General features: G+C 27.2%; 2 protein-coding genes across 6 annotated transcripts in view; one reads left to right on the top strand and one right to left on the bottom strand.

Moving 5' to 3' along the window:
* Positions 1–9,152, top strand: part of LOC113552005 (cadherin-99C) — a 54,862-nt gene extending 45,710 nt beyond the window's left edge. Inside the window, exons 12-24 of one of the 2 annotated variants that reach the window (XM_026954657.1) lie at positions 22–480; positions 546–830; positions 918–1,091; positions 1,316–1,657; positions 1,721–1,837; positions 2,360–2,606; positions 2,921–3,072; positions 3,216–3,599; positions 3,712–3,980; positions 4,243–4,479; positions 5,013–5,103; positions 5,181–5,313; positions 6,670–9,152. In XM_026954657.1, the coding sequence (XP_026810458.1) occupies positions 22–480; positions 546–830; positions 918–1,091; positions 1,316–1,657; positions 1,721–1,837; positions 2,360–2,606; positions 2,921–3,072; positions 3,216–3,599; positions 3,712–3,980; positions 4,243–4,479; positions 5,013–5,103; positions 5,181–5,313; positions 6,670–6,950 (3,171 nt within the window). In that variant the 3' untranslated portion in view covers positions 6,951–9,152. Of the gene's footprint in view, positions 1–21; positions 481–545; positions 831–917; positions 1,092–1,315; positions 1,658–1,720; positions 1,838–2,359; positions 2,607–2,920; positions 3,073–3,215; positions 3,600–3,711; positions 3,981–4,242; positions 4,480–5,012; positions 5,110–5,180; positions 5,314–6,669 lie in introns of both variants that reach the window. The other variant, XM_026954648.1, reaches the window with a different exon arrangement.
* Positions 9,153–11,667: 2,515 nt separating this feature from the next.
* Positions 11,668–27,350, bottom strand: LOC113555233 (cyclin-T1). 4 transcript variants are annotated; one of them, XM_026959626.1, is made up of 3 exons: positions 27,082–27,350; positions 15,857–16,079; positions 11,668–14,324 (listed from the first exon to the last, which is right to left on the bottom strand). In XM_026959626.1, the coding sequence occupies exon 3, from the start codon at positions 14,309–14,311 to the stop codon at positions 12,266–12,268; it is 2,046 nt and encodes a 681-aa protein (XP_026815427.1). In that variant the 5' UTR covers positions 14,312–14,324; positions 15,857–16,079; positions 27,082–27,350; the 3' UTR covers positions 11,668–12,265. The 4 variants fall into 4 exon arrangements, with proteins under 4 accessions (XP_026815427.1, XP_026815436.1, XP_026815443.1 ...); XM_026959635.1 differs by lacking the exon at positions 27,082–27,350 and adding an exon at positions 16,159–16,301; XM_026959642.1 differs by lacking the exon at positions 15,857–16,079.
* Positions 27,351–27,990: the final 640 nt, after the last annotated feature.

Genomic DNA, 27,990 nt, shown 5'->3' with positions numbered 1-27,990 from the left:
GATCATCAACATTTTACATAGATTAAAGCAGTAGACAACGATGAAGGTCAAAATGCTAATGTGTCTTATAGTATATATCATGTATCAAACCAAGGCCATAGTAAGTTCCATATTGATCCAATAACTGGTTGGATTGAAACCACTGGTCGAATGATGGCTGGTGATCAGTACAGTATAACTGTCCAAGCTTCTGATTCTGGAGGTTTATATACCCAAAGTATTGTTGAAGTTGTTGTAATAGCAGGACCAAATACTAAATCCCCAGTATTTTCACAATCTTCATACGAAGTGACTGTTAGTGAAGGTTCACCTATTAACACAACAGTTATTCCATTGAAAGCTATTGATCCCGAAAACGACCCCGTCACTTATACAATCTTATCAGGAAATGACTTAAGACAATTTACAATTGGTGAAAAAAGTGGAATAGTTAGTGTTATAAGAAAATTGGATCGCGAAGAGTTGACTCGTTATCAATTGGTAAGTGTCTCGTTATCAGCGATTTTAATGTTGAGTAAAATGTAATTGAAACAATATGTATATAGTTAATCAAAGCACAAGATGAAGGTGGACTTGCGAGTACAACAACATTAATCATCAAGATAAGTGATATTAATGATAAAAATCCGGAATTTATTGGTGCCCCGTATGAGTTCTCGGTGGACGAAGGCTTAGATGGAGCCCCAGTTGGAAAAGTAGAAGCTGTAGACGGAGATGAAGGAATAAACGCATTAGTTCATTATTCGTTGCCAGACGATTTACCATTTTTAATTGATGCAAACACTGGACATATACGTACTGCTACAGCTTTGGACTATGAAAAAAACAATGTGAGTAGAAGAAATTAATTTTTGTTTAGAATATTATACTCTATTTTATTAAAAATTATTGTACTATAATCATGAATATTTTAATAGGAATATAAATTTGTGGTCACTGCCAAAGATGGGGCGCCAGATCCGCGTATTGGAACTGCTTCTGTGACTGTTACAGTCAAAGACATTGAAGACGAAATTCCACTATTTCATAAAACATTATACGAAGCAAAAGTACCAGAGAATGCACCCGATTTCTTGGTTACTCAAGTACACGTGTGTATTTTTTTAAATTATTATTATTTTTATTTTGAAACAATTTTCGCACATTTTTTAAATAACAAAATCATCTTTTAAATTAATTTAATAATTGGTATATGGTTTATATTTCACAAAAAAAATTATATTATACGTCATAATATATATACTTTATATGTATATTTAATCTAACAACAATGCTTAATTATTTATGTTTAATATATTTTGTATAATAATTACAGGCCGATGATCCTGATACAGTGAAACGAGTAACTTATGTAATAAAACAAGGACCTTCGGATTTATTTACCATCGATCCGGCTACTGGAACGATTAGAACGCTTAGAGGTTTAGACTATGAGAAAGACAGTCAACATACCCTAATTATCGGAACATTGGAAAATTCAAATCAAACACCCGGTGCCACAACGAAAGTAATTGTAAATGTTGAAGATCGCAATGACATCCCACCTGTATTTCTAACCATACCTTCACCAGTAACACTTGATGATGATGTAGCCATTGGAACTAAAGTCACAACTCTTTTAGCTACTGATTCAGATGGAACATCTCCAGGAAATAAGGTAAATTAAAAAACCATTATTATTTTAATGAACTGAATTGTAAAAAAAAAAAATATATTTTAGGTTCGGTATGAATTGAGTGGCCGTGGAAAGGCATTAAAGTATTTCCACATCGACCCTGATCTTGGGGTTTTATATGTACGCGGTGATTTACAAAAAGAACCCGATAATGAATATCAGGTAAATTAATCGTAACTATTTTTTTATTGAGCTTAAAAATAATAAAATAACTGCCTATACGTACCAACCGGCTTTCAAAATTTGGTAAAATATATCATTTTTTTTATAAATATTATTGTGTTAAACTCAAATCTCGTAATTTAAGTTGATAAATAGGTAGTAAATTATATTTTCATTATTTTAATATTATTAAATTTATACATACATAGGTAAAAATATATTTAAATTTTAGTATTTTATATGTCATGTACAAATTATAAAACATTCCTAGCTACAACTGGTTACATTTAGATTTACTACAGATTTATTGAAAATGTTACAAATATAACCTAATTATTAGTATAAAATAAATTAAACATACTACATACTTTACAGAAAAATTGACCACCCACATTTATTATTTTAAAACTAAAATGTAAAATATTATAATATTATACATAAACCAAATAAATTAATAAATATTAAACACTATATTGTCTGAATAACCACACACAGATTAAATAATTATTATTAATTATACAGGTGGATGTAAAAGCTTATGATTTGGGTGAACCTCAGCTTTCGTCAGTGACATCAGTGACAATATTTGTTCGACGAGTCACAACTCCAATACCAGAATTAGGAATGGGATTTTCGGACGATTCGTACACCGCTCGAGTTCTAGAATCTGCAGTTGCTGGTACTTTAGTTAAAGTTCTAACTGTTGTACACCCAAGACCATCACTACCACTTCCTCTCGTTTGTACAATAGTTTCCGGAAACTCTGAAGGTAAATTATTACAGATAAATATTTAGTATAAATAACTTTTATTAATTTAAACAACAGGTAATGTTACTATATTAACTGCGGCAGGATATGAATATGCATTTTTCTTTTGGTTTTAATTCCTTTTAAAATAGTTTTTTATACCCATATCTTATCCCATTTTAAATGAAATTATTGATTAATTAATCATATTTATAAAAAAATTTTAACAGTCATTTTTTTTTAAATATATAAACATAAAAACTTTAAATTTTTTATAAATATAAAAAAACTTGTCATAATGTCCGATATTAATTTTATTTTATGGGTATACATAGATGTATTTACAATAAACGTTACAACTGAGAAAAATTGCGAAGTGCGTTTAAAGGAAACGAAATTAGATCACGAACACGCAGAGAGTTATCAATTGAAAATACGTCTCGACACGCTTGCCGGAGTCGTTAACCCAACAAAAAGCACTACTATGGTAAGTAATTTAAGTTTATAATATGAGTATGCTTAAATATTATTATTATAGCATATTTAGGTATCTAACTAGCTAATAATAGTATTTATATGCCAATTGTCAATAAACTATAATATTCTAAATACGCCCAATGTCATGTATAGTTAAACGTGCAAGTAATCGACATAAACGACAACGTTCCTACTTTTGTGTACCCGGAAAGCAGTAAACGCTACGCCAAAAACGCATATTACGGAGCCGTGGCGGTCGATGAAGAAATAGGTAGTGCAGTGTTACAGGTGAAAGCGGAAGACTTGGATGGGGGGAAATTAGGTGATGTGAGATATGAGTTGGCCGACGATGATGATCAGAACTCAACGGAAGGACCTTATTTCACTATCGATCCAAAAACTGGGATCGTGAAAACCCTGAGGACGTTGACCGACGTGCCTCCTCGGAACTTACCGTTCCGATTAGTGGTCACGGCACGCGACAACCCGGGGGCCACGAATCCCATCGATTACAACACAGCTCAAGCACATGTCGTTGTGAGTGTTAAACAAAATTAACACAAAATTTTAACTTTTTTGAACAATCTTTTTCACGCTCCTGTGAACAGGGTTATATATAGACTGCGAATATGACCTATTTTTCTTTTAGATAAACGTGATCAAAGACCAACACCGTTTGGTGATGGCCATCGATGGCGCACGTCCGGACATTGTTAAATCATCCGAAAACAAGTTAATAGACGTTCTCGAAAAACAATTACAATTGATCGTGGGTGGTGAAAAAGTGTCGGCTAAACAGTACAGGCGGAGAGACAACCTCACCGTAGAAACCGATCCCAGCTCGACCGATTTCTGGTTTTACGTCGTAGACCCTGCCAGCGAGACAATTTTGGAACGAAACAACACCAAAGTGGCTAGGTAATTAAAAATAACGGCATGTCTGCAGACTGCAGCTACCTATATATGTAGTATACGCATAACCGACGTTTATTTGCAAAAATGACGGGCTATAACGAAGTGTCGTGTTTCCACAACCGGTTTGGGGTCGTCGATTCACTCAGCGAGAATATAAAACGGTTTCCGCCGTCTGACGGATAATGCGAGGACACTTACACGCGTATAATATTAGTAATAAACGTGTAAATTGACGTTTTGTGTTTTGTTTTTTCCAAACACGCAGGTCGATACTGAACAAAGATTCCGTCGGAAACCTCACATCGACAATCGCAGAGAAACTGTCAATTATCGCATCGGATATCCATTTGCCGCTACAACAGCAGAACGTCGTCACTCGGACCCACACTGCGGGCGTGACCATCCAATGGACCGTGTTTCCGTATACTCTGATCCTCATGGCGGCCCTGATCTTGGTGTTGGGCATCGCCGGTATAATTTACATCTGCGTGTCGTGGTCGAGGTAAGACTGAACTCCGGACCGCCGGCGATAACGCGCGACCTGCATATATCTATTCAACATATAGCATGACGGGCCCCGCGTTTTTCCATACACGGATCCGTGTCGATGTTATGGAAAAACGAGTCGGCTCGCTTTGCAGCGTACCTACATAATAAATATAGTACGACAGACGATTGTGAATTCAACCCCAATTTTTTTTTAGTAAAAATTATTGTTTTAATAAAAAAATACCTTGATCTTATCATATCAAATTTGATATCAGTTTTAGAACTATTTGTCCGGGCTAGACACCCAAAGAACACACGAGGAGATGGTACTTAATATCCTTCAAAATCTATATTTTAAATTGTTTACGAGAAGATATTGATTACTTTATTACTTATGTTATTTATTATACATAAATTAAATCATATTATGTAATATTCATTATGTTTCATCCGTAAAAATGATCGGGCCAAGTTTACTTTTGTCCTGCAGTACTATAACTATACTCATAATATGTAATAAACGCATTTGTCCGTTCGTTTTGTCAGGTACAAGGCGTATAAGGAGAGGATGGCCCGGATGTACGTGACACAACGATATGACCCAGTGTTCATCGAACCGAACATGAAGGAATACGAGGTACAGGTAAGATTTGGGTTAAGACGACGAGCCGACACGATCGATTAATAACCTTAACCGGCGATCTTTTTGCACAGGTGCTCCAAATGAGCGTACCGATCGACGACAACGATAGCTACAACGACTTGCAATTGGACTTTAGCCGCAAAAATCACACGTTCAGTATGGACAACGTCGGGTACATTACCAAAGAAAACGTCGACAGCATCGGTAATAACAATTATTAACGTCGCATAATAATAGCTACTAGTTAGGTACTTATGCTATGTAAAACAACTTCTGCGTACTCGAAATTTTAAACGGGACGATATAAGAATAAAATCTTACGACTTTCCCTCACCACACAACAATGAAATCAATCATTATGAGTAATATTTATATAATAGAACAAGGCCATAAACGTTAGTAAGTGCTACACCCGTATTTTTTTCCAAGAGCCAACTAACTGCGGTTACCGATTATTAATGTAACTAACCACCGCCTCTAAGAACTAAGCAATAGACACCCACGTAAATATTTTTTTACGAAAACAATAGTTATCCAACTTGTTATATTAATATGCATGCTCGCGCCTGAATTGTATAACCTAAATTGTAACGGGGATGTCGAGTTTTGTAGAATTGTAGCACTCGAATACGTATAAAAAATATATTTTTCGTTAGACGACTTTAAAATTGATCGTGAAATTACGCGGTAAAAATAAAATTAAAATGCTACTGAATACAGACGTTTCTGTAATATTTTACTCATCATTTATCACATAAAAAATATCATTATACGAATTGTTAAGCGTTTTTTTTCTTTAATAAAAACGCGAATTATCTAAAAACAGACGTCATTTCGTGGAACAATATTTTGTTGTGACTAAAGTGGCAACAGAGAAAAAATAGGTAAATGAAAAAAAGTGAAGCGGGAAAAAATTTAAAAACAAAATTACGCAAATGTCTGAAAACTCTGAACGAGCGATAGTCGACTGAGATAATGTAATAAAACACAGTATTTTTATATACGATATAATATATAGCTCACCAATAATGACATGATACTACTTGTCAACTTAAAAATATATTATTGCCGATATCGCGATAGACGATAAATAATAAATATATAAACACGTGGAAATCGGACATACCTATGTAGGCAATAGGTTATAGCCGCTATAGGGCATATATTATAGGGCCTAGTGGCGGCTATCCTTAGTAGAGGTGTAGCGACTGCTACAATTTTAATTAGAGGTGGGTGAGATGGGTTGTCTATGTAATTTTTGTATGTGAATAATACAAAATAATACTTTGGAATATTTTAATTGTATAATAATAACTATTTTTTTTAACATGTTGAACAAACTATTCAGTGTGTGGGGTGTTATATGGATGAAAATTATTGAGGATGAGTGGTTACTTATTATGTTTCGCTGTACCTATATTTTTAAGGATAGCCGCTATTTATATAGGCTAATAGGTGTAGTTACTTCTACCTATATTACATAAGTATAACGGTAGGAAACGGCGTATAAAAATTGCAAAATGTTTGCATAATATAATATCGCAATCGCGTTATTCGCAGACGGACACAGTCCCGTGAGCTCGGAAGCGGCGACCACGGCCAGGACATCCAGCATGGGTCGTGGCATGGCGAACGGCGGCACCAGCACGTTCGGCAGGACGAACATGGCGTTCGACCCGGCGGACGACGCCGAGTCCGCGGCCACTGCGGCTGTCATCAGTCCCACCAACGACAACGTAATGTTCCGGGAGAAGAAGGAGTTCGGACGTCCTACGATGCACAACAGTAACGGGTTAACAACGTTCAACCGGAAGGACGTAGAGGTCACCACCGAACTGTGATCGACTACCCTCTATCCACTCCACGTCGTTTGCATACTCGCGTATTTTATATAATACCTATTACATTATAACTTCGGTAGTCGGTACAATACTGATATCACATAAAAAATGCGATGTTATTACCGCGTCTAGTCCCCGCGGCCCCCCCCCTCTCCTTGAAAAACTATACACAATTTAAATATCCCCATTTTCCCTCAACTGCGGTCACTGTAATAACATCGTTTTTGTACATATACCTATATTAAATTTATGTGTATATAAAGGCTAGATGTATAATATATACATCTACCCCAACCCCACCCTATAACTATATGTAACGAACTTTGTTTTTTTATGTATTCATGTACAGTTATTATCTTTTATTATTGTATAAAACAACTTATTTTGAGATGTCGAGGCTAAATCACCCCCAAAGGCCATCGTCCTCAATATTTTGTAGGTATTTAGATATATCGGTAATAGGTACATAATAATAAATTGTACAAATCGATTCTGTTATTAGAGATTTTATCCTCGATCCGGTCATTTATAAATTATGAATGGTTATAGTAATAATAGTAACAATAATAGGTATGGTCGTTAGATAAAACTGGATGTCAAATACCGATCATCGATTTACTCATTTATACCTGTAGTGTAGCCGTGTAGGACGAAGAGAAACAATCAATTTTTCTAGTATATACACATATTTAACCGCGTGCCTTACCTAGTAAAATATCATCGTATCGGGCATTAAACTAGACGTGTAATTTTTATGAACAAAAACAATCGTTTTTGAGTGCGATTGCCGATTGGTAAACATAATAATAATATAATAGACGCAGTGTAGCACCAGCTGTCATCCTATCACCTGTTTCAAAACGTTTGTATTTTACGACCAATAACGTGACGAACATATTATTGTATATTCTAATCTCACCTATGTGTGAAGTACGCGATTCAGGAATTCTACGAAATCTTATTTTTTGATATACATACAAATTACTCGCTGTTATTAAAACTGTACGTTATAAATTTATTAATTTAGTATACGTATGGCAAACTCATTTAGTCGATTTAAAACATCTCTGATTTTAAGTACCTACATATTATTATAAACACAACGCGTCGAAAAATTTTAACGTTGTTGCTACAATTGGAAGGGACTATTAGAACGTGCAATTTTTGACCAATATTATTAATCGTTTTGTTTAATACGTAGCCACGTAATAAGCATCTATATATTATTAATAACCTATTATCATTGATACCTACTTTTCTCTGCATAGTTTTCTTCCCGTAATCATGTGTTTTGTACTTTTGTAATTAACTATATTTATTATGTATAGAACTATAAACTTAACTGTATTATAAATTTATCAAAAACGTACGCTTTTCATATATTATTAATACTATTGAATACGCTGTACTGAAATATTATAAATAACGACTGTTTAGTTAAGCGTTTATAGATACTTTTGATTTAAGTCCCATTAACTGGGTGCGTTCTGTGTATACCTAAATTAATAATTAAAAATACGATTTAATACCACTACGAAGACAATTTCGTATAATAGGTACAAAGTTAAAAACTAAGAGTAAGAACCAATAAAAACCAACTGATCGTTTACCATGTTTGATTCGTTTATAACGATGATTATTGATCAACCACGGTATACTCTGTAACCGCATACAAATAAATATAATCTTTTATAATTATATTCACCCAGTAATTCAAATTTGATATTGATAGTTGATACACAATTCATAGAACTCAGTTTCTCAATTTATTTTTAAATATCATCTATACACAAAACTTTGTTTTAGCGTGTAAATTATACGTTACCTATTTTATTGACAAGTAAATTTTTATATTTTTTTATACATGAACGCAGTCACAATATTTTCAATCAAATTATTTATAAGCTTTGTTTTCGAATAACAATGTAACGTGTAATGTGAGTAAAATGTACTTACGTGTGCATGAGTTGTATTCTTATTTCTTATTAATTTGCTCATATAAGATGTTATTTCAGTTTGCCTAGTATTGTTAAAATATGTAACAAATTGCCATATTTAATTGTTAAGGGCAAACGATGAACGTTTTCCTCAAGCTCAAATTGTGTGTAATAATTTATTTTAAAATTAAGAGGAACAATAAAATAAAGTCCATTTTATAATGTATTATAGTAATATAACAATTTGTATAATATGTTGTTTTGATAATTATACGTTCTTGATTTATTATATTTTTATACAATTATTTCAATTTTGTGTACATTTAGTAAAAATATGTTTAATATTTATGTGTATGTTATTTGTATAACTATTTTTTTCATCTAAAAATTATAAACAAAGAGTTTTTCATAAAATAGTACAATTACATTTTAGTTTTATTTCTCCGTGCCTCTGGTTTCTTCTTTTTTTTCATTAGCAGCTAATAATTGCTCATCCTGTTTACGTAATCTAGCCAACTTTCCATCCATATTTAATCCATGCCTAGCAGCTCTAAAAAAACAATGTGCACTTTTAAGTATTGAATTTATAGTAATCATAATTTTTTTACTGTTTTTATTTGTAATTGAACCATCTGTAAATTTCAGTGTTTACAATAAGATCAAGTGAATAAATGATATAAAAACATAAAAAAAGTATAATGTAAAATAATATATTAAGTTAAAATTTTAGACTGAGGACGAGGGAAGAAGCCATATATTGATGATGGAATTCTCTGACATAAATGTAAATGGGGTTAATTATTTAATAAGTCAAGACAACACGTTCGTTTTAGACGCCCTTTGAGGTCATCAGGAATGGTGGGAACACTGGAAACAGATAGCCTTGAGATCAGGAGGTTACGTTAGTTGAGTTAATTCTAATGAAACGCTAGTAAAAAATTTAGGCAATATTTTTTGAATTGAGAGCGGGCGTTGAACTTGCAGAGATCTTGCGACTGGAGGCCAATGTTTAACTTTGAAGCACTGGAAATTATTATTTGGTTATTTCATTTTCTATGGTGATCGTCGAGTCTCAATGGTAGCTGGATTACTACTTTATTATACCAAGGCTCGGCAAGTTAATGGTTTTTTTAACTCAGTTAAGTTGATATGCGTCAATAAGATTTGGTTAACTCAGTAGACCGTACTACTTATGACTATAGTAATTTCAAACAACCAGTATTTCTATAGTATTGGTGTTTAATATCTACAATAGTTCGTCCTGCTGAAAATAATTAATTTACATCTTTCATACAGATAGAATTATTAGTGTACCACTTCGATAACTATTCATATTTTCTATATCATATAAAACAATGAAAATTTACAAAAAAACACTGAAATAGTGACTCAACGTTAATAATAGTAAGTTAATAGTTACTTACTTATTTATATATGTATTAGGTATTGTGTTATGGCAGCTGATTAAGCCTCATGATTGCATACAAAGCCCAATTACGCTTTGAGAGAACTCATTTAGACTTATTTGGATTTTATGGATGTAAGCGGATATTTTTTTACATAAAATGTATAGATATATTATATTTGTCTTAGACTTACTTATGACAAGTAAACCAAAGAATAACTGAAAAACATAGATTTAACCTCTTCGAAAAATTAAATGTTACTCAACAATAATAGGATATACTTTTTTTTATATGTATATTGTATGCATATTATCATGAATACAAATTACCTTAGCTCTTTTTTTTTTTTTTTGATTTAAAAGAAACATTTCCATTCTAAAAAAGAGAATATTTTATCAAATTAAATGTAGTATTTAATATAACCTAAATACCTAATAGTATTCAATTCTTAATTCATTATATAATATTTTTATTGATAACTTAATTTCTACATTCTTAATGTTCTATTAAATACATTACTTTATTTTTGACATCTATTCCTTTGGCTGCATCGTTGTAAGTACGAGTCCACCATTTATCTTCATAAGACTCTGCATTAGCTGTGTCATAACCAATACCAGTTTGATCAAATTTAAGACTTGCACGGACAGGAGCGGCAATTCCGTCTTCTTTTTTGCCTAGTCCCTTGCCTAACCATTTTATATATCAGAAAAAACAAACATTATTTCAATGAAACAAACAAGCCGTTTGGTTAACCATAATTTGGTACTTAAATGTATCAATTTGCTTGTCTGTCCATCGGTTCAACGTATACACCAATAGTTAGTAGATCTTCCATTAATAACTAGTTTAAATGTGCTGTTCACACATGAGATAAACAACAATATAATCGATTAAGCTATTAGCATTATGTAAAATGTCAGATTTTTTTTTTTTTTTATATCATTTCAAAGTGAGGCAAATGATCAGGTCTTATATCAAGAACAAATAACTTTCTTTAAAAGTGTATGTATTAAAATATGATATAAGGTTTAGTAAACTTAATTATTTTTTCAAGTTTATGATGTACCTAATATTCATAATTTTATTCGATTGGGTCACACATTTACATATTATTAATGAACCTTTTTTTTGTCCAGTATTATTAAAACACATTTACTTATGTAATTAGGTAGGTATGCAAAAAGAAATAGAGGATGATAAAAATGTTAAGTAAAAAAGCACTTTTTTAACAACATTTTTTTTTTACTTATGTACGCAGAAAAATAATTACATAACCAAGTACAAATACAAAATATACAATTTAAAAAAATTTATTTACTAGAATATTGAAAATTTAGGTCTTAGGGAGTTTGGAAAAAAAAGTTAATATTATGAGCTCTGCAAAATACAATGTTTAATATGTAAATTCCTAAAAACCATAATTTTTTTTTTCTATGATTGTTAACTCAGTCGACATTACAATATTTACAATGGTAGTGGTACAAATAAGTTTGACGCATGTCCGTCAATTATCACAAAATCAATATTATAGTTTATAGCTTGACGTGTGAGATGATGATGTTAGCTATTTATAATATTTATGTGTACGAGTATGTACTAGGAGGTCTACTCGTTAAGTGAATTATGTTTGACTTATGTATATATAAATAATAAAAGACCAAACAAAATAAAGGCACTTAAATTGTTAACAACAAAACGAAAACATAAAATTAAGTGTCGGGAAGAGCATTATATTATTATTATATTGCACAACGACACAGACCAGAAATCGAAACATTTATCTAAGAGAAAAAGTATTTGCAAAATGTTTTTTTTTTTTTTGTTCCATTTTTCCAATTTATAAATTCATTTTTATAAAATAAAAAAAAACAAATGAAAAATACTTATTCAAACACTCTGTTTTGTTATAAAAACAAAAAATAATAATGTATGATATATAGTTTCGATTCCAGTTTACAAACAATAAATACTAACTCTGACTAAAACCTAATCCGGAATCAGAATCTCTTCGTTCTTTACGATTTCTCTTTGGAGTTGTTTCATTTGGACTATGATCCCTTTTTAATCCTCTATCGTCTTTACTGATTTTAATACGTAAACTACTTCCAGATCCTGGACCATTACCTCCAATTCTTTCTTTGGCAATTTTTAATTTAATGCCTCTAGGAGGAGAATGTGGTGTAGTTATAACTACAGGTGGTATTTGCTTAATTTTTTCTTTTGGTATTGTTATTCTAATAGGTTCTGGTTCTTTGTGTTTATCTTTATGCTTGTGATGTCTATGTTCTCCGTCCTTATGTTTTTTATCCTTTTTATGTTTCTTTTTTTCACGTTTTTCTTCTTTATGTTTTTTCTTTTTCTTTTTATGTGTATTTGAATTACAAGTTTCTCCATCCATTTCAATAGTACCAGTTGGACCAACAGGATTTAACATTAGCTCAGGATCAAATTTAGGTACATCTAGAGTCTCAGGACTCATTGGCTCGGATTTAATAAAAGTTTCTAGTAATGGTTCAGATTTAACGTAACTTTCTATTAGTGGTTCAGATTTATTGTAACTTTCATCTATTGGTTCTGATTTAATAAGTATATTTTCTGATGGTTCAGATTTAATAATAAAAGGTTTAACATCTTGTGGTTCATCTTCAGGTACTGGACTAAATATTGATGGCTTTTTAACTTTGGGTGGAGATTCTCGAGGAGATTTAATCACAGATAAAATATTTAAATCATTATGCTTGGTCATTTCTTTGAGCACACTTGTTATTACTTCAGAATGGTTATCCCGACCAACAGAAAATTGATTTCGAATAGGTTCAGGTTTGACAATCATTTCTTGTTTAGTTATAACTTCCTGTTTAATAACTTGTTCCGGAGGTTTAGGTATTGATTTAGGTCTTTGTGGGAGAATTTCATTTTTAACATTATTATTTAAAGTTGTCGGTATTTCAACTTTAGGTTTTACTGGTGCTAGTGGTTTATTAACGATTGGTGAGGGTGGCTGTTCTTTAGAAGGAATAGGTCTAGTAGCAGGTACTACAAATTTGTGATCTGTCGGAACACCATTAGTTCTGGTTGGCGGTTGGAAGACTATAGGATTAGGAAATTTGGACGGTGTAGGCCTGGCATTTACCATTCGGGAATGACCCTGGTGTTTATAATTAGAAGGCAAAGGAGGAGTTGGTGATTGCATTTGTTGAGAAGAACAATAATTAGCTAATGCTCCATTTTTGTCCATGGTATTAGTAGCCATTAATCGTTTTTTCAGACGAGATGGACATTTATCAAATATTGTTAAAAATTCTGTAGTTAATTGTTCTAGTAGTTCAGTTGTTACACTTTGATCTACATACCAAAACCATGGTTTTCCCTCCATACTATCTTTTAACTCCCATTTTGACCATTTGCATGCTAAATGTATACAAAAGCAAGCGACAATGGTTGGTTTATATTGGACACACATGGTGGTTAAATGTAGGCTATTGGATGCCATAAAATATGCTGTCTGGGCGAGATCTTTACTGGCTCTTACCAAATGACAACATCTTACTATGTGAGTATGAGGGTGATCAATGGCTGTTTCAAAACCTAAAGTTTTTAACAAAGTTTCTTCATTTTTTAACAAGTCTTGTACTTGCTCTAAATAAACTTCAGATTTATTATCAATGTGATGAAAATTATGACCATGTTGTTTATTTAGACAAATTATGGAAACCTTGAGAACATGTTCCAATTTTCGCGGTTGTTCTTCATTCTTAGCAGCAAGAAAAAGACATGCGGTAGCTATTGCATTACGATGAAATAGCGTAAAAGGATGGTACATGTAGAAACGGTGCATATACACAATGGCAGTGTTTATACACAGTTGGGTGGTGTGCAACCTTTGGCCCATCTCTTGAATGAGGTTGGCAGCAATCTGTCGGTATGACAGCTCTTTATCAGCATCGATGCCAAATCGTTTGCTGGGTGTATTCTCCAGCTGCTCTTTTGAGAAGTACCAACGATCCTCATGCATGGCGCTCACCACCCTAAACACAATTATTCTATATGTTAGTCCAAACGATACATAACTAAAGATAAATGCAATTAAATAATGCATAATATTTACTACCCATTGTGTTTCCTATTGGCTATTAGTACATGAAGATTTTTACAAAATAAACAATAACCATGTTTATATTTTTATTTATTTATTCCTCAACTGAATGCATGAAAAATTAAGAAAGATATTATTTATACAACAAATTTGAAAACATAATACATCAAATATAATATAAATTAAAAATAAAGTTACAACTATAAACTAACAAGTAATTTTAGAGGATATTAAACCAATAGTTATAAATATTTCTTATTAAGCATAAACAAAAAAATAATTAGATTAATTGGTTAAAGGTTAGGCTTTAAACATAAGGATGTCTGTACGAAATTGAATTAACTAATGACCTTGTTTTATTTCTAGATAAAATTAAAAATTTCATATTATGTACCAATAATATATACTAAATCCATAGTACATAGTGTTTATTAACAATAACAATATAAAAAGAGAACTAAAAATATTAATATTATTGGTTAATAATTTGAACTTTCAAAATTTAGTGCTTCTATTATATTAAATTATACTATCATTTATTCATTAAACCATGTTTAGCGGTAATATAAATTAACATAGTGTTAATAATTAATAGGAAAATTAATTTTTTAAAGAAATTAACTTGGCTAAGCATTTTACAACAATCAATGAACTTGCTTGTTCATAATAAGTTTATCATACTTGTAAGTTATACTCATCCTAAAAATTTAAAGGAAATATATAACTACATTAGTAAATTAAATGAAAGGAATACCAAATATACTAATTAAACAGTATACAATAAATAGTCAATTATTAAATTTAATATTGATGTATTATTAAATACTTTTGAAATATAATATAAATTACTCTTTTGTATTTTATCAAATTATATGTTCATACCACAATCATTGGGGCATAGATAAGATATTATTATATTAGAACAATTCACCATATAATTGCAAATTAACTTCATAACATAATAATGTAATTGATCAATCAGTATGCAACATGATATTCATGGGTGTCCTAAGATACAACATATTCTGAACAGTTTTTAAAAAAAAATCTCACCGTTATACTTCAGACAAAGGAAAAATTTTGCATTAGAAATTTGTAACTGTTCAACAATAATTATCAATGACCAAATATATACCAAAAACCGATTTAAATAATTGACTAATGTTGACTTTTATTGATTACCAGCACAAATTAATTCAATAGCAATTATTTGACAGAAATATGATAAACATTCACCAAGTGTATTGATATCAATTTACAATGCAAAATGTAATAAACGCACTAAGATTTGAACCGACAGACAGATTGTAAGCAAGTGTACAAGCACAACGTTAATAAAGACATTGTATGATGTATTTAATGTTTTGGAAAAACATAAGTCAAGGAATTTTTAGAAACAACAGGATAAAAACAATTTCTTTAGAAGCTGCATGTGTTTTTGAAAATAATAATTATTTTGTTTACCTTGAGTCCAGCCGTATTTACGTAAAATAGTTTCGCCAAAGCTCATGGTCTTGGCGGCGTGTAAATACAACAATCACCTGTGATTATATTTGAACATTATTGGAGTGAAAACATGTCCGTATTTTCAGACAGTAACAAATTTTAATAAGTCTTGAAAATTGAAATTATTGGTAAAATCCTACTTGCTTAACACAAATCACAAACGCAACATCATAGACCCAACCTAGAAAAACAAGTTACAAAAACAGATCCATGGATGATAAACACAAATACAATATTTTTTATCTCAAAATTATAATTACATTCCAATAAATTTTACGTTCTTCACCAAAATTAGAACAATAACAAAGTTTTATTGAATTAGATTATTAGAAAATTCACTTGATATAAAAAATGGAAACTTAAGTAATTAAATTGAAACTAAAATACCATTGAACAACAAATTTATTAAGATCCAGAGAAATAATCAGACAGACGTGAACACTGTAGACCATGATGACAACAATACAATATAATAATATAACAACATATGTGATAACAACAGTCGTCCTCGTCACTCGTCAGTCACTAATAATCAAGCGTTTAGTGAGTATCGTCGTGCGTACACGGTTTTGGGTTAAAAAAAAATGAAAAATAACCATACGACAAGTGCGTAATATATACGAAACAAAAAATAATCGTGGACCGCAATACGTTACCAGATTTACAGGTAAACTGTTCAATTATTCAATTTAAATTATTATACTTAAAATCAATTTTTTTTCCAACAACATTTGTCTTAATATACTACACAATAGTTAAACAAATAGTCAATACATATAATAATAAAGTAAACATAAAAATATTTATTTATTTGCATATCGACAATTAATATTTATTGATATTTTAACCTTAGCTTAAGTTACCTATCATGGTAATTTATTACACTAAACTATGATATTTTAATTAGTATATACCAGTTTAAATTTAAAAATTAATTTTTTGTAGGTAGATAGGTACAAAAGCAAAAATTATTTTCAAAATATTTTACAAACTCCATAAATTTATTATATTGTAATTTTATTTAAGCTGTTAAATTCTATAATTAACCATTAATTTTAATTACAGATATATACAATTTATGAAATATTTTTTGATTAATTGCAATTATTACTCTTGTAGATTCTAATAATATGTAAGGTGATTCATTGCTTATCCTCTTCTCTCTAAATGATACATTTATTCAACATCTGGTTTCGCAATGTTTAATATACTTAAATATCATATTTTAAATTCTTAAAATTTTTTTGTAATATCTTACAAGTTCCCTATGGATTAACAACCTATTTTTTAAATGATAATCCCTTGTCTACTGTTAATTGTTTAGTGTATAATATTTCTGAAAATGTCGATGTTTCAAAATCAAAACTTGACCGTTTTAGTTATTAAACTCCATACTAAAGACAATATTATGTTCATTATAATGGGTTTGGTAGGTAATATGTATATGAGCTCTGCAAATTTGGAAATTTTAGTTATTATCATTATATCATATATTTATCTATTTCATGCTTTTGTAATAACATTTTTAAAGACAGTTGTCATTAATGTATACATTTTAATAACAAAGAAAATTTTTATTTAAATTTTAAACTTGGTACATTAATATTTCTTAAAAAATTATCCATTAAATTACAGTAAAAAAAGAGAGGCTTTTCATTTTAAAAACAAGTTTGTATCACAGTGGGGCACTCTTTAAGTAGTAGAAAAGCTATAAAAAATTTTCTTATATGGTCATCAAGTTAAAATTCATAACTTGAATAATATAAAGAAAAAAAGAGTAAAATACTTGGCAAATTGCGTTATCTAGTTAAAATAATTTCAAATTGGAAAAAATACCTATATTTTTAAAGGTTAAATGTTAACATAGTTAAAATACTAATATGATATTATAAAAGCTCAGAAAATTATATTTAAATATAGTTAACTATACTATTAACCTAGTCATCCCTGATTTAATTTCTATCAAACTAATTAGTTGCATTGTAATATTCAAAAAAATAATTAAACTTAAACATGTAATTAATGTTTAATTAATTTAATTTGAAACTTTTTTAAATCTTAAGTTACAGAAAAAATAATACATTTATAATTCTAAAGTAAAGTTATCTATTTATATTGTGCTATTTGTATAACAATTATTTTTAATATACCTATCATTTTAACATGGAAGTATGTATTTTGTAATATAATATTATAGTTATATGAATAATTATTATTATAAATAAATAATTTAAAATCTCAGTATCTAATTTAAAACTATATTTATTTTAGATACATACCTAAATTTTAAATGCATACTTTTTTTTTGTTAATTTTATCTGTGTATTCTTTTTTAATAAAAAAAGTTATATTTTTACTATACATTAATGATATTATTATATCTTGTTTCTATAATTTAGTTTTTAACTTTTATATTATTTAAAAATATAATAAACAATTTTAATAATAAACCAATAAATGCCATAGTTAAATGCATTGTAAATTAAAAATTAATACAATTAACAATATTTAAAATAATTAGCATTAGTAGACTATAATAGTATTAATGTTTAATTTTTACCTATTAATAATAATAAATAATAATTAATAAATTGACATAAAATATTAACCCAATAAAAATATAAAATAATAGTCATGATTTTTATTATAAAAATAGTGAATTCCAGTAGGTTAACTGATAATAATAATAATTTTGTTTCTATTAATATAATATTAATATTTAATAATACATAGCTTTTAAATAGATCAAATATAATAATTATTATTATTTTTAAGTAGCATAATAGATTATGGTTATTTAAATATTATAACATATTTATTAATAATTTTTATAAAAAATACACTACAAAAATTATAATCTATATACCTGATAGATGTAATTATTATTTATTTATTTTTAAATTTAATCATTTAAACTCTATTATTTTCAAGCTAATAACTAAATTTTCTTATTAATTTAATTTAGTTTTAAACAGTTATTATCAATTTTGAAGAATTAGGATTTGTCACTAAAATCCCAGGAGCTAGCAACATCGACCGATACATACACTCAGAGTGTTTCCGCAGTTGAGTGTACGATCGCACCACACCAATCCACAAAATAATAATAAAATTATAAATAAGTCTGAATTTTAATTTTTTAACAAGATATCAGTATTAATTTTTACTGAATATAAATTGATACGACACTACTTCTTAAATTATATACATCAATATATATTAAATAAAAGTTATCCAAATTAGTATAGTTGTCAAATAATAAAATACATAAGTTGTTATCAACTTCATGTAAATCATTTTTTTTTCGATCTCTTCAGAGTATCAATCTATTTTTTTAGTAGATATTCTTTCCAACTCATCTGACCGACAAAATATATTTTTAATGATTCTTGCGTAATATTGAGAGTAAAATCATCAGTAACTTAGATAGAAATGAATATTTTTTAAAGATTTGACATTTTGTATTTTATTTGTTTTTTGACGTATTAAAATTAAAATTAATTATGTTTTGTAAATTTAAATAGATAATTCATTTTTAGACACAAAAAACTATATATATTAAATCCTTAAAAATATTATTATCCATAGTTTTTGAAATTGATGATTTTACTATTACTTAAAAACCATAAAAATAATTTTGTGTGAATGCATTTTATCTATGTTGTGTATTGCATGTGGGCCAGAAACATATTACAGTGATGCCCTCTTTAACAAAATTATTATTTTACAAATTAAAAAAGGTTTTTAACTTAGTTATATTTCATGTATTTATATTTTATTTAGTTGTATTAATTATTCAATTCTATTAGAGTATTTATAGATATAGAATTGTTTAATTTTAAGCGCAAGTTTTTATGGGGTATTAAATGTTACTTAATTTAACCATCATATTTGAGTTAGACATTATTTAGATTTAAAGAATTTGTTTATACAATTTAATTATTGATATTTTAATTAGTATGTACATATTATTATAACGAGATTAATATTTAGATCAGTAAAATATTTAAATATAATTTAATTGCTATTCATATTAGTATGAACAGGGTGTGTTTACAAGTTGAGAATGGTGAATGTTAAATCACCTATTTAGATTTTTTTCTGTCTGTCAATTTCTCATCAACACAAACAAAAACTATATAATATACCTAATTTGTTGTTAAAAATATATATTTTCAATATTTTTTTCTGTGTGATTTTTAATATTTTATAAAAATTAAGTTGATTAACAAAATACAATGTGTTATGTAAGTAATGAACAGTGCCATAACTACCTAGTGTACAAGGTGTGCACTGCACAAGGGCCCCCTCTGTTTTTTAAATGTTATACTTTGATAGTTTTAAAGCTCACTTTAAAGTATCTATTATTAATTTACTGTATTTTTTTAAACGGAGATAGGAATATATTCTTATTATTATTGTTATTAAAAGAAGCAGAAGAATTTAAATTATAAAATTGTATTATCATGATTATAGATTTTTAACCACACCTTGATTATTTTTAAAATGAAAGTTACTCTTATTATTCCTAATAATTATAAAATTGAATATTATCATAAAATGATTAATGAAAAAAGCAAGACAGAAACCAAATAGATTTAATTTTAAATTAAAATATTGATTTTAAGAGGAAATATAATTTTTTATTAATCTCATGATTTTTAATCAATTGTTCTCCACATGGGACATACTTGTGTACAAAATATTTTAGTTACCTATTATTTATTTTAATTAAAATATAAATGTGATAGAAAATCTATTTTTATAGTTAATGATTACTGGGCTTTTAAGAGGTTTCACTTAATGAATTAAAGATTCTTAAGTTTATGCTGACTTTAAAAAATGTGTAATTACTTTATTCCCAAAAAAAGTCACTTTTTAATAATAAATCATCAGTATTGTTTTTTAAAATATATTAATATGTACAGTTAAGAAGTTAATTTATAAATTATTATGACTAGATAGTAGTTAGTTAAAGACTCCCTATTATGCTTTTGCACATGGACCTTCAAACATATTACTAATAACATACATATAAATCTGCTATACTCATAATTAATAAAAAATGTTCTGATATTCTCAAATGTAAATAAATTATTGACTAAACTTAGATTATTTACTTAGAAAAAAACAAAGTGATATATACAATAAATATTGTATTTTATTTTCTAAAATTATTGGCATATTCAACTTTAAGAAAATTAGTATTTAAAGAAAACTTTTAAAGACATTTACAGAAGGTAACTCGTTTAAAATAATATTGACATTTTTGTGCAATCTAAGAATATAAAGGGAAGAAGAAATGCATTTTATATTATTGTAAAATATTTCAGTAATTCAAGTTATTATTATAATTAACTAGCATTTGGAGGTAACAAATACATGAGCCAAGAATACAATTTTATTTTGTTATACCTAGCAGAATCTATGAACAGTCAAAATTAATATCCCCAAAAAGCCTGGTAGCCTTGATATTAATATATCAAGATTTTAATGATATGGGTGTATATGTAACACTTAATAGATTAATTGACAGCTTATTAATTATATAAATATATGTGTGTTTCTATTGTTTTATGACTATACAATTGGTCCGTCCTGAGTAATTTAAAGAGATATTACATTTTCATCCCACTTAAAATTATTTGTAACACATTATCAATAATGATAGGTACAATGTGTAGACTTAGGCAACATATATTTTATATTAGTAAATAAAATATAATTGGTAGAATATTTTATTTTTAAATTGCCTGTATACTCTAAAAATGTATATGCCCATTATGTTTTTGAAGAATAAAAATATGTATACATTTTTAGCAATTTAACCATTTTATGAAAAAAAAAGATTTAATTCTATTTATTATTCTATAGACTATTTATTAGATAATTATATTTCACCTGAATCAATATTTCCACTTCATATTTCTGTTGATTTTTAACACTACATAGCAAACCACAAAAAATTGAGAATTCATTCAAAATCATCATGCTCACCCCAATTCTATATAAATATATAAAAAATTTTGAATATAAAATAACATGGATGTAATTAGTATATTATATTATAAATAATTGAAATGAAGATTTTATATTTTAAATTATTTACTATGAACAAACAAAATTTGTATGGTTTATTTTGTTTCTTAGTGTAGAATTAGTATTTAAAAAGATTTCTAAGATGGAACTCAAATGTAACTAGCTATTTTATATAAAAATTCAAATGAAAAGTAATATTTACAAATTATTATCAATTAAAATACTTGCTCACTTATATAAAAAAAATATAATAGGAAAATAAGGAGATGTAGATTAATTTAAATTTTACCTAGTATTTTAAAAATGATTTAAGTTTAGTCTTGTAAAATTGTGTATTTTCACTCAATATAATAGCCAATAAAACTACTGGACCATTAGCATGGGCGCAACTAGGGTAAATTGTATGGGAGTCCTAAAACTTATAATTTTAATAGCAAAATTATTATACACAAAAAAAATGTTAATATAATATAGTAAATAATATAATAATACTCAAATATTGTTAAAATAAATTAATTTTTCTGTTATTAGTTAATGCAAACTTGTTTAAAATGTTTTCAGTATTTATGTTATTGGTAATTTCTCTTTCAATATAATATATTGAAGCTAGATTTTTAAAATGATTTTGTTGCATGCTTGTTTGAAACTAATTCTTCACTCATCGCATTACAGAAAAAGATCTTTCACAAGTAATCGTTAACTGCAAGGATCTAACATTTATGAGTTTATGATAATTTTAAAATGTACAGTTTCAAAAAGATCATAACTTACTTAAAAATAATACTAATATTAAAAAACTACGTGAGGCCCTGGATAATAATCTTACTTTTAAATTTTAAAATAGGTCAATTCACTTTAATATTAATTTTTAATTTTACTGGTCAATACTCATAATTTATTAATTAGCAAATCAGAAATTTTACAAATATTGTAAAAAACCAGTACAGAAAATTTGGGAGTGCTATGCACTCCCAAGCCCCCCCCCTCCCTAGTTGCGCCCATGATCATAAGCTATAATTCCCATTTTATTAATATATCAAAATCAGAATGCAATTTCGACTAGAATATCACAAAAGTTATTTTAATGTATTCTCATTTGAAGCCAAAAATAAGTATAAGCACAACCAATTACAACATTAAGTGATTTAAAACATTTCATATTTTGTAATTACATTTGAATAATTTGTCTACAATAGTGGGTCTTAAACATTTTTGTTCACAAAGCCTTTGTTGATAAAATAAAATTATATATTGTGATAATCATATCATACATTTAATGCAATTTATAATATAGAATTTTAATGTGTTAACGGAGCCACTAAATAATTCTTGAAAACCATAGGGTACCAAATTTTAAGAACTGCTGCTAGTCTACAAAATAAAATTTGGATAAAAGTTCTAAATATTTTTTTTCTAATTTGATTATTATTTTAAAATAATTATCTACAGTTTAGTAGGCCATAGAATTACAAGGTTCAAGTTTATTAGGAAATAATCAACCTCTTTAATTATTAAGTATAAATATTTTAAATATTTGTTGCTAGTAAAATAAAATGGTTTGTCCCTTCCTCTTCATTATCCATACCATATACACTATTTATCATTAAAATAGATTTAAAACAAATATCCATTTAAATGTCATCATATTGTGTTAACTAATAAAAATCTATTTTCTAACTTTAAATTTCAAACAGCTAAAAACTAGTTAAAAAAACTAAAACAAATATAAATGTATATTATTAATTTAAAATTGAATAGCTGTATACATTCATTTAATGAAATAAAAATACTGGAATATACGTTTATTGATAAAAAAAAATATCAGTTAAGAAAATGTAAGAAAGAAAAATAATACAAAATACTTTACATTTTTAAAAGTATTATAAATTAAGATTTTGAGTAAAAATAATATATTTAAATGAAGTACAATTTTATTATTTGTTATTTTTTATTGTATTCATTTAAATTTTCAATAATTATAGTAAATAGATATATATAGTGTACATATAAAGTTGGTAATTAATTTATTTATATTAACATGTCAACACTATAGTAATAGAAAATCAATTAGTACTTATATTTACTATATTTTTGATATTAAATTTAACTTAATTTGGTTAGTAGAAGGTAAAACTTTTCTATTCCAGCATTCATGTATATCATAATTCATAATCCTCTTACATCATAAAATAACAAACAAAAAAATGTATCTTAAGTATGACCTATACTACCTTATTGCACATCAGTCAGATATTAACATTATAAGGAATTCTTTAGAATGACTGAAAATAACTACCATATAGCTTGTGCATGCATTAATATATATTTTTATTGTTGTATTATCTAAAATAAACAATAATACAAATAGAAATTTATATCATTATTCATAGAACCATAAAATCTAAACATAAGTATTATATTAAATATTAAAAAAATTTATATATTTTTAAATACTACTAAATAACACTTTTTAATTCCAATATTTAAATTTAAAAATAATTATTAAAACTATATTCTGTTAAGCTATAGAACAGGCCAATTTTCTGTGCATCCCCACAAAATCCCGCGCTATATAGCTTAGTATAATCAGTCTCAGTGGCAGGGTGTCATGAGGAGATACAAAACTAATTTTATCATAATGTGGTTTACTCTCCTGTTGGTATATATATATTGTGTCTTTTAAGTCTGACAGTAGTTGTATAACTTAAAATTAAATTACTTTATTAATAGTATTTATAAATATAATTATTAATAATATTTTATTTTAATGTTTTAGAGTTATGAAGATGGATTGAAAAAAAGAGTACTGTTTTGGGAACATATTTCTATTTATGTTTAAAATTAAAGAATTTTTTTTGTTAATTGTGAAGTATAAAATTACATATTTTTTATTGTCAGATTGGAGTAATTAATAATTGATGTATCAATAAATATTTCTAATTCTCTTATTATTTCATTTAAATTTTTTTAATTTTTAAATATCTATTGTACAATTAAATTTAAATGTATTGTTAGTTAAATATAAATATTTGATGAAATCATAAACATTATAAAGATCTTTCTATGTATAAAAATGTCTGATAAATAATGTATAATGATTTACACAAAATAAAAAAAAAATAATAAAATAAACATATAATTTTTATATATTTGTTTTTCATATAGACAAAAGTATAATAAAATTATTAGAATTTTAAAATCATAGAACAAAATATTAATAAATAAAAAAAAAACAGATTATTGAGAGTATCATACCTTACCTAATTATATCATAAACAGTAAAAAAAAATCAAATTAAACAAAATAATATAATGGTTACTTGCGTTTTTTAAAAAGCCCCGTTTCATTTCCAATTTTTGTTAGTTTTTATTGAATATTAATTCAACTTATTAATGCAAATTATTATGTTCAGCTGTTAGTATTTAAATTCTATAGTAAAATCTTGATAAATATATCAAATTATTATATATTTAAAAAGCAAATTAACTGGATTAATAAATTTTAAAAATTTTAAACGTATAATGTAATATTAATTATAAAATAATATTTATTGTAAAATTAAAATATTTGGTATACGCTATATCTCAAACAATATCAGATGCTTAAATATAAAATAAGTTTATATTCTTGTATACAATAAGTATATAGTAAGTATACATGCCATTATGCATTATACCATTAAAATAAAGTAGAAGGTAGTGTATTACTGTGTTTGGCATGTATACTCACCATACTAACCGTCCAACATACCTAACATACCTATCCAAATGAAAATGTAACATTAGGTTAAAATTAAACTATTGAATGATAATAAGTATTATTCATTATTAAATACAAGGTCATTCAAATTTGACATAATAAAAAAAAATAGTAATAAATACTATTTGAATGACCATTAGTATTAACTTTACTAGTATTATTTTGTTTATACCTGGTAATATTTATAAATTAAATTTAGGCATTTAGTTATATTATATATTATAATACACAATAACTATAGTTCCCTTTTAGTTAATTTAATTACATGGATTTAAGAAGTAACTTACAATAAGTGTAATACAGATGGCCAATAAACTAATTACTATTTTAAATTTTCACTTATACAAAAATTGTATTGAACATTTTGATTGAACAATAATAGATTTATTAAGATTTTAATTATGTAGTTATTGTTTTGTACAACAAAATGATTTGCATATTCATAAAATGTATATTACTCAAGATCCATTGTTTATAAATTGAAGTATAAACAAATAAATAACTATAGTAATTAATTATAAAAATAATTCGATAAAATTGATCATACATTTACATATTATGTGGATCTTATAATTTTGAACATGATTAAATATTTTTAAATTTTAAACAAACATTATTGTCAACTTATACTATATAAGTTGGCAGTTTTACATTACTTGAAACATATTTTGTACATCTACAAAATTATGAATAGTATATTTTGTATTTTTGTAATACTGAAGTCTATTTGCTTATGGTTAAGAACTAATTGACAACAATCAATTAATAAGTATATACAAAATAACTTTTAATAAGACTTTTATCAAAAAAGAAATAATTTTAACAAAACTAATAGCTATTCAAAGATAGGTAATTGTTAAATGTTTTTGCTTACTCTTTAGATTTAGTGTAACAAATTTATCAGTAAAAAATAACTTTTTTACATGTACTAAATTTAACAAATCATCCTATACTTTTAGATACAAATAAAAACTATTACCATTCAATGATTAAAAGGTATAACATTGAAAAATATACGAGTTTATTTAAGAAGTGTTTATTCATATAGAACATCCTTAAGCCACACCATTTTTAGTAACCTAATTACTCATATTCAATGTTAAGAAAATAATCAAGGTAACTTACAAGGGAAAGGTTTATAAAAAAGAAAAGACGACTGAAGTTGTTTATCTTTTAAAATAATACAAATTTACTATTTTTATTTTATTTTTTTATACCAATAATACATAATAATTATAATAATATTAAAAATATAGTTGGTGACCCATTGGCAAAACATTCTGCCGGAAGATTGGTAACGCCATAGCGTTCAACGCGTTAATAATAATAGCCAAGAGGTAAATGATATTCGCTTATATTTTTATATTTGTTTTGTATCTATTTACCTTAGGGTAAACTGCAATATTAACGGCCTTCTTTCTTAATTGGAAAATGTGTGATGGCGATTACCTAAAAGACCAAGTTCGGTTACACAGCGAGCACGACCGACGGCTAGAACGGTAATTCTTTTTAGTAAAAGAAACATAAAACATATAAATTATGTAGCTCAACCAAATAATATAAATGATTTACGTTCAACTTGAACGAAATGCAGAAATAATTATTTGGGAACAATTACAATACGTAAAATTGTAACAAAATTAATGAAAAGAAACGCCAAAATATTTTTTTTATCAAGTACTTACATGTTGACCAACTTTCCTAGAACGATCCTTTCAAAGTGTTTTGACAGGCTGTCTAACGTACAAGTGTGAAAAACTGCAGTTAGCCACGTCCATAGAGTATAACTCTATGGCCACGTCACACCTACATGTATGCAAATTCTACAGATAGAAGACGTATAGAGATAGTCTATTATAGAATACAATACAGTAATTTACATTTTACAGTTATTTATACTAATCTATAAGTCTTACAGACGTTACACTCATTACAGTTTACCTTCACACGATAAAACAAATTATAACGTCATATAAATATAATAAGTATTTGAGTATTGATAGAGTGGTGTATAATGTATATTACATTATTATTTATTACAATTTGCCCATGGCTATGGATAATCCATATCGATTGCATTTTTTACATTTCAAATTATCAATATCTTAGAGCATAGTAAATCTTAAACCATAGACTGTATTTGTTAATGATAATTGATAAATCATGGATAGAAATTGGAATGCAGTTTATGCTTATTGCTTATAAACATAAACACAACACGTCCAATAAGAAAAACATTTTATTGATTAATGACCAGCATGAAGATCAGAAGTCAGAACTAATTGAACTATATC

The sequence above is a fragment of the Rhopalosiphum maidis genome, chromosome 1 (genome assembly GCF_003676215.2).
Source record: "Rhopalosiphum maidis isolate BTI-1 chromosome 1, ASM367621v3, whole genome shotgun sequence".
Taxonomy (NCBI): Eukaryota; Metazoa; Arthropoda; class Insecta; order Hemiptera; family Aphididae; genus Rhopalosiphum; species Rhopalosiphum maidis.
This window is presented reverse-complemented; position numbering and strand designations above follow the sequence as displayed.

Bases quoted from the DNA above. Each gene is read 5' to 3' on its own strand.
- LOC113555233 (XM_026959626.1), bottom strand. From the start codon at position 14,311: ATGCATGAGGATCGTTGGTACTTCTCAAAAGAGCAGCTGGAGAATACA.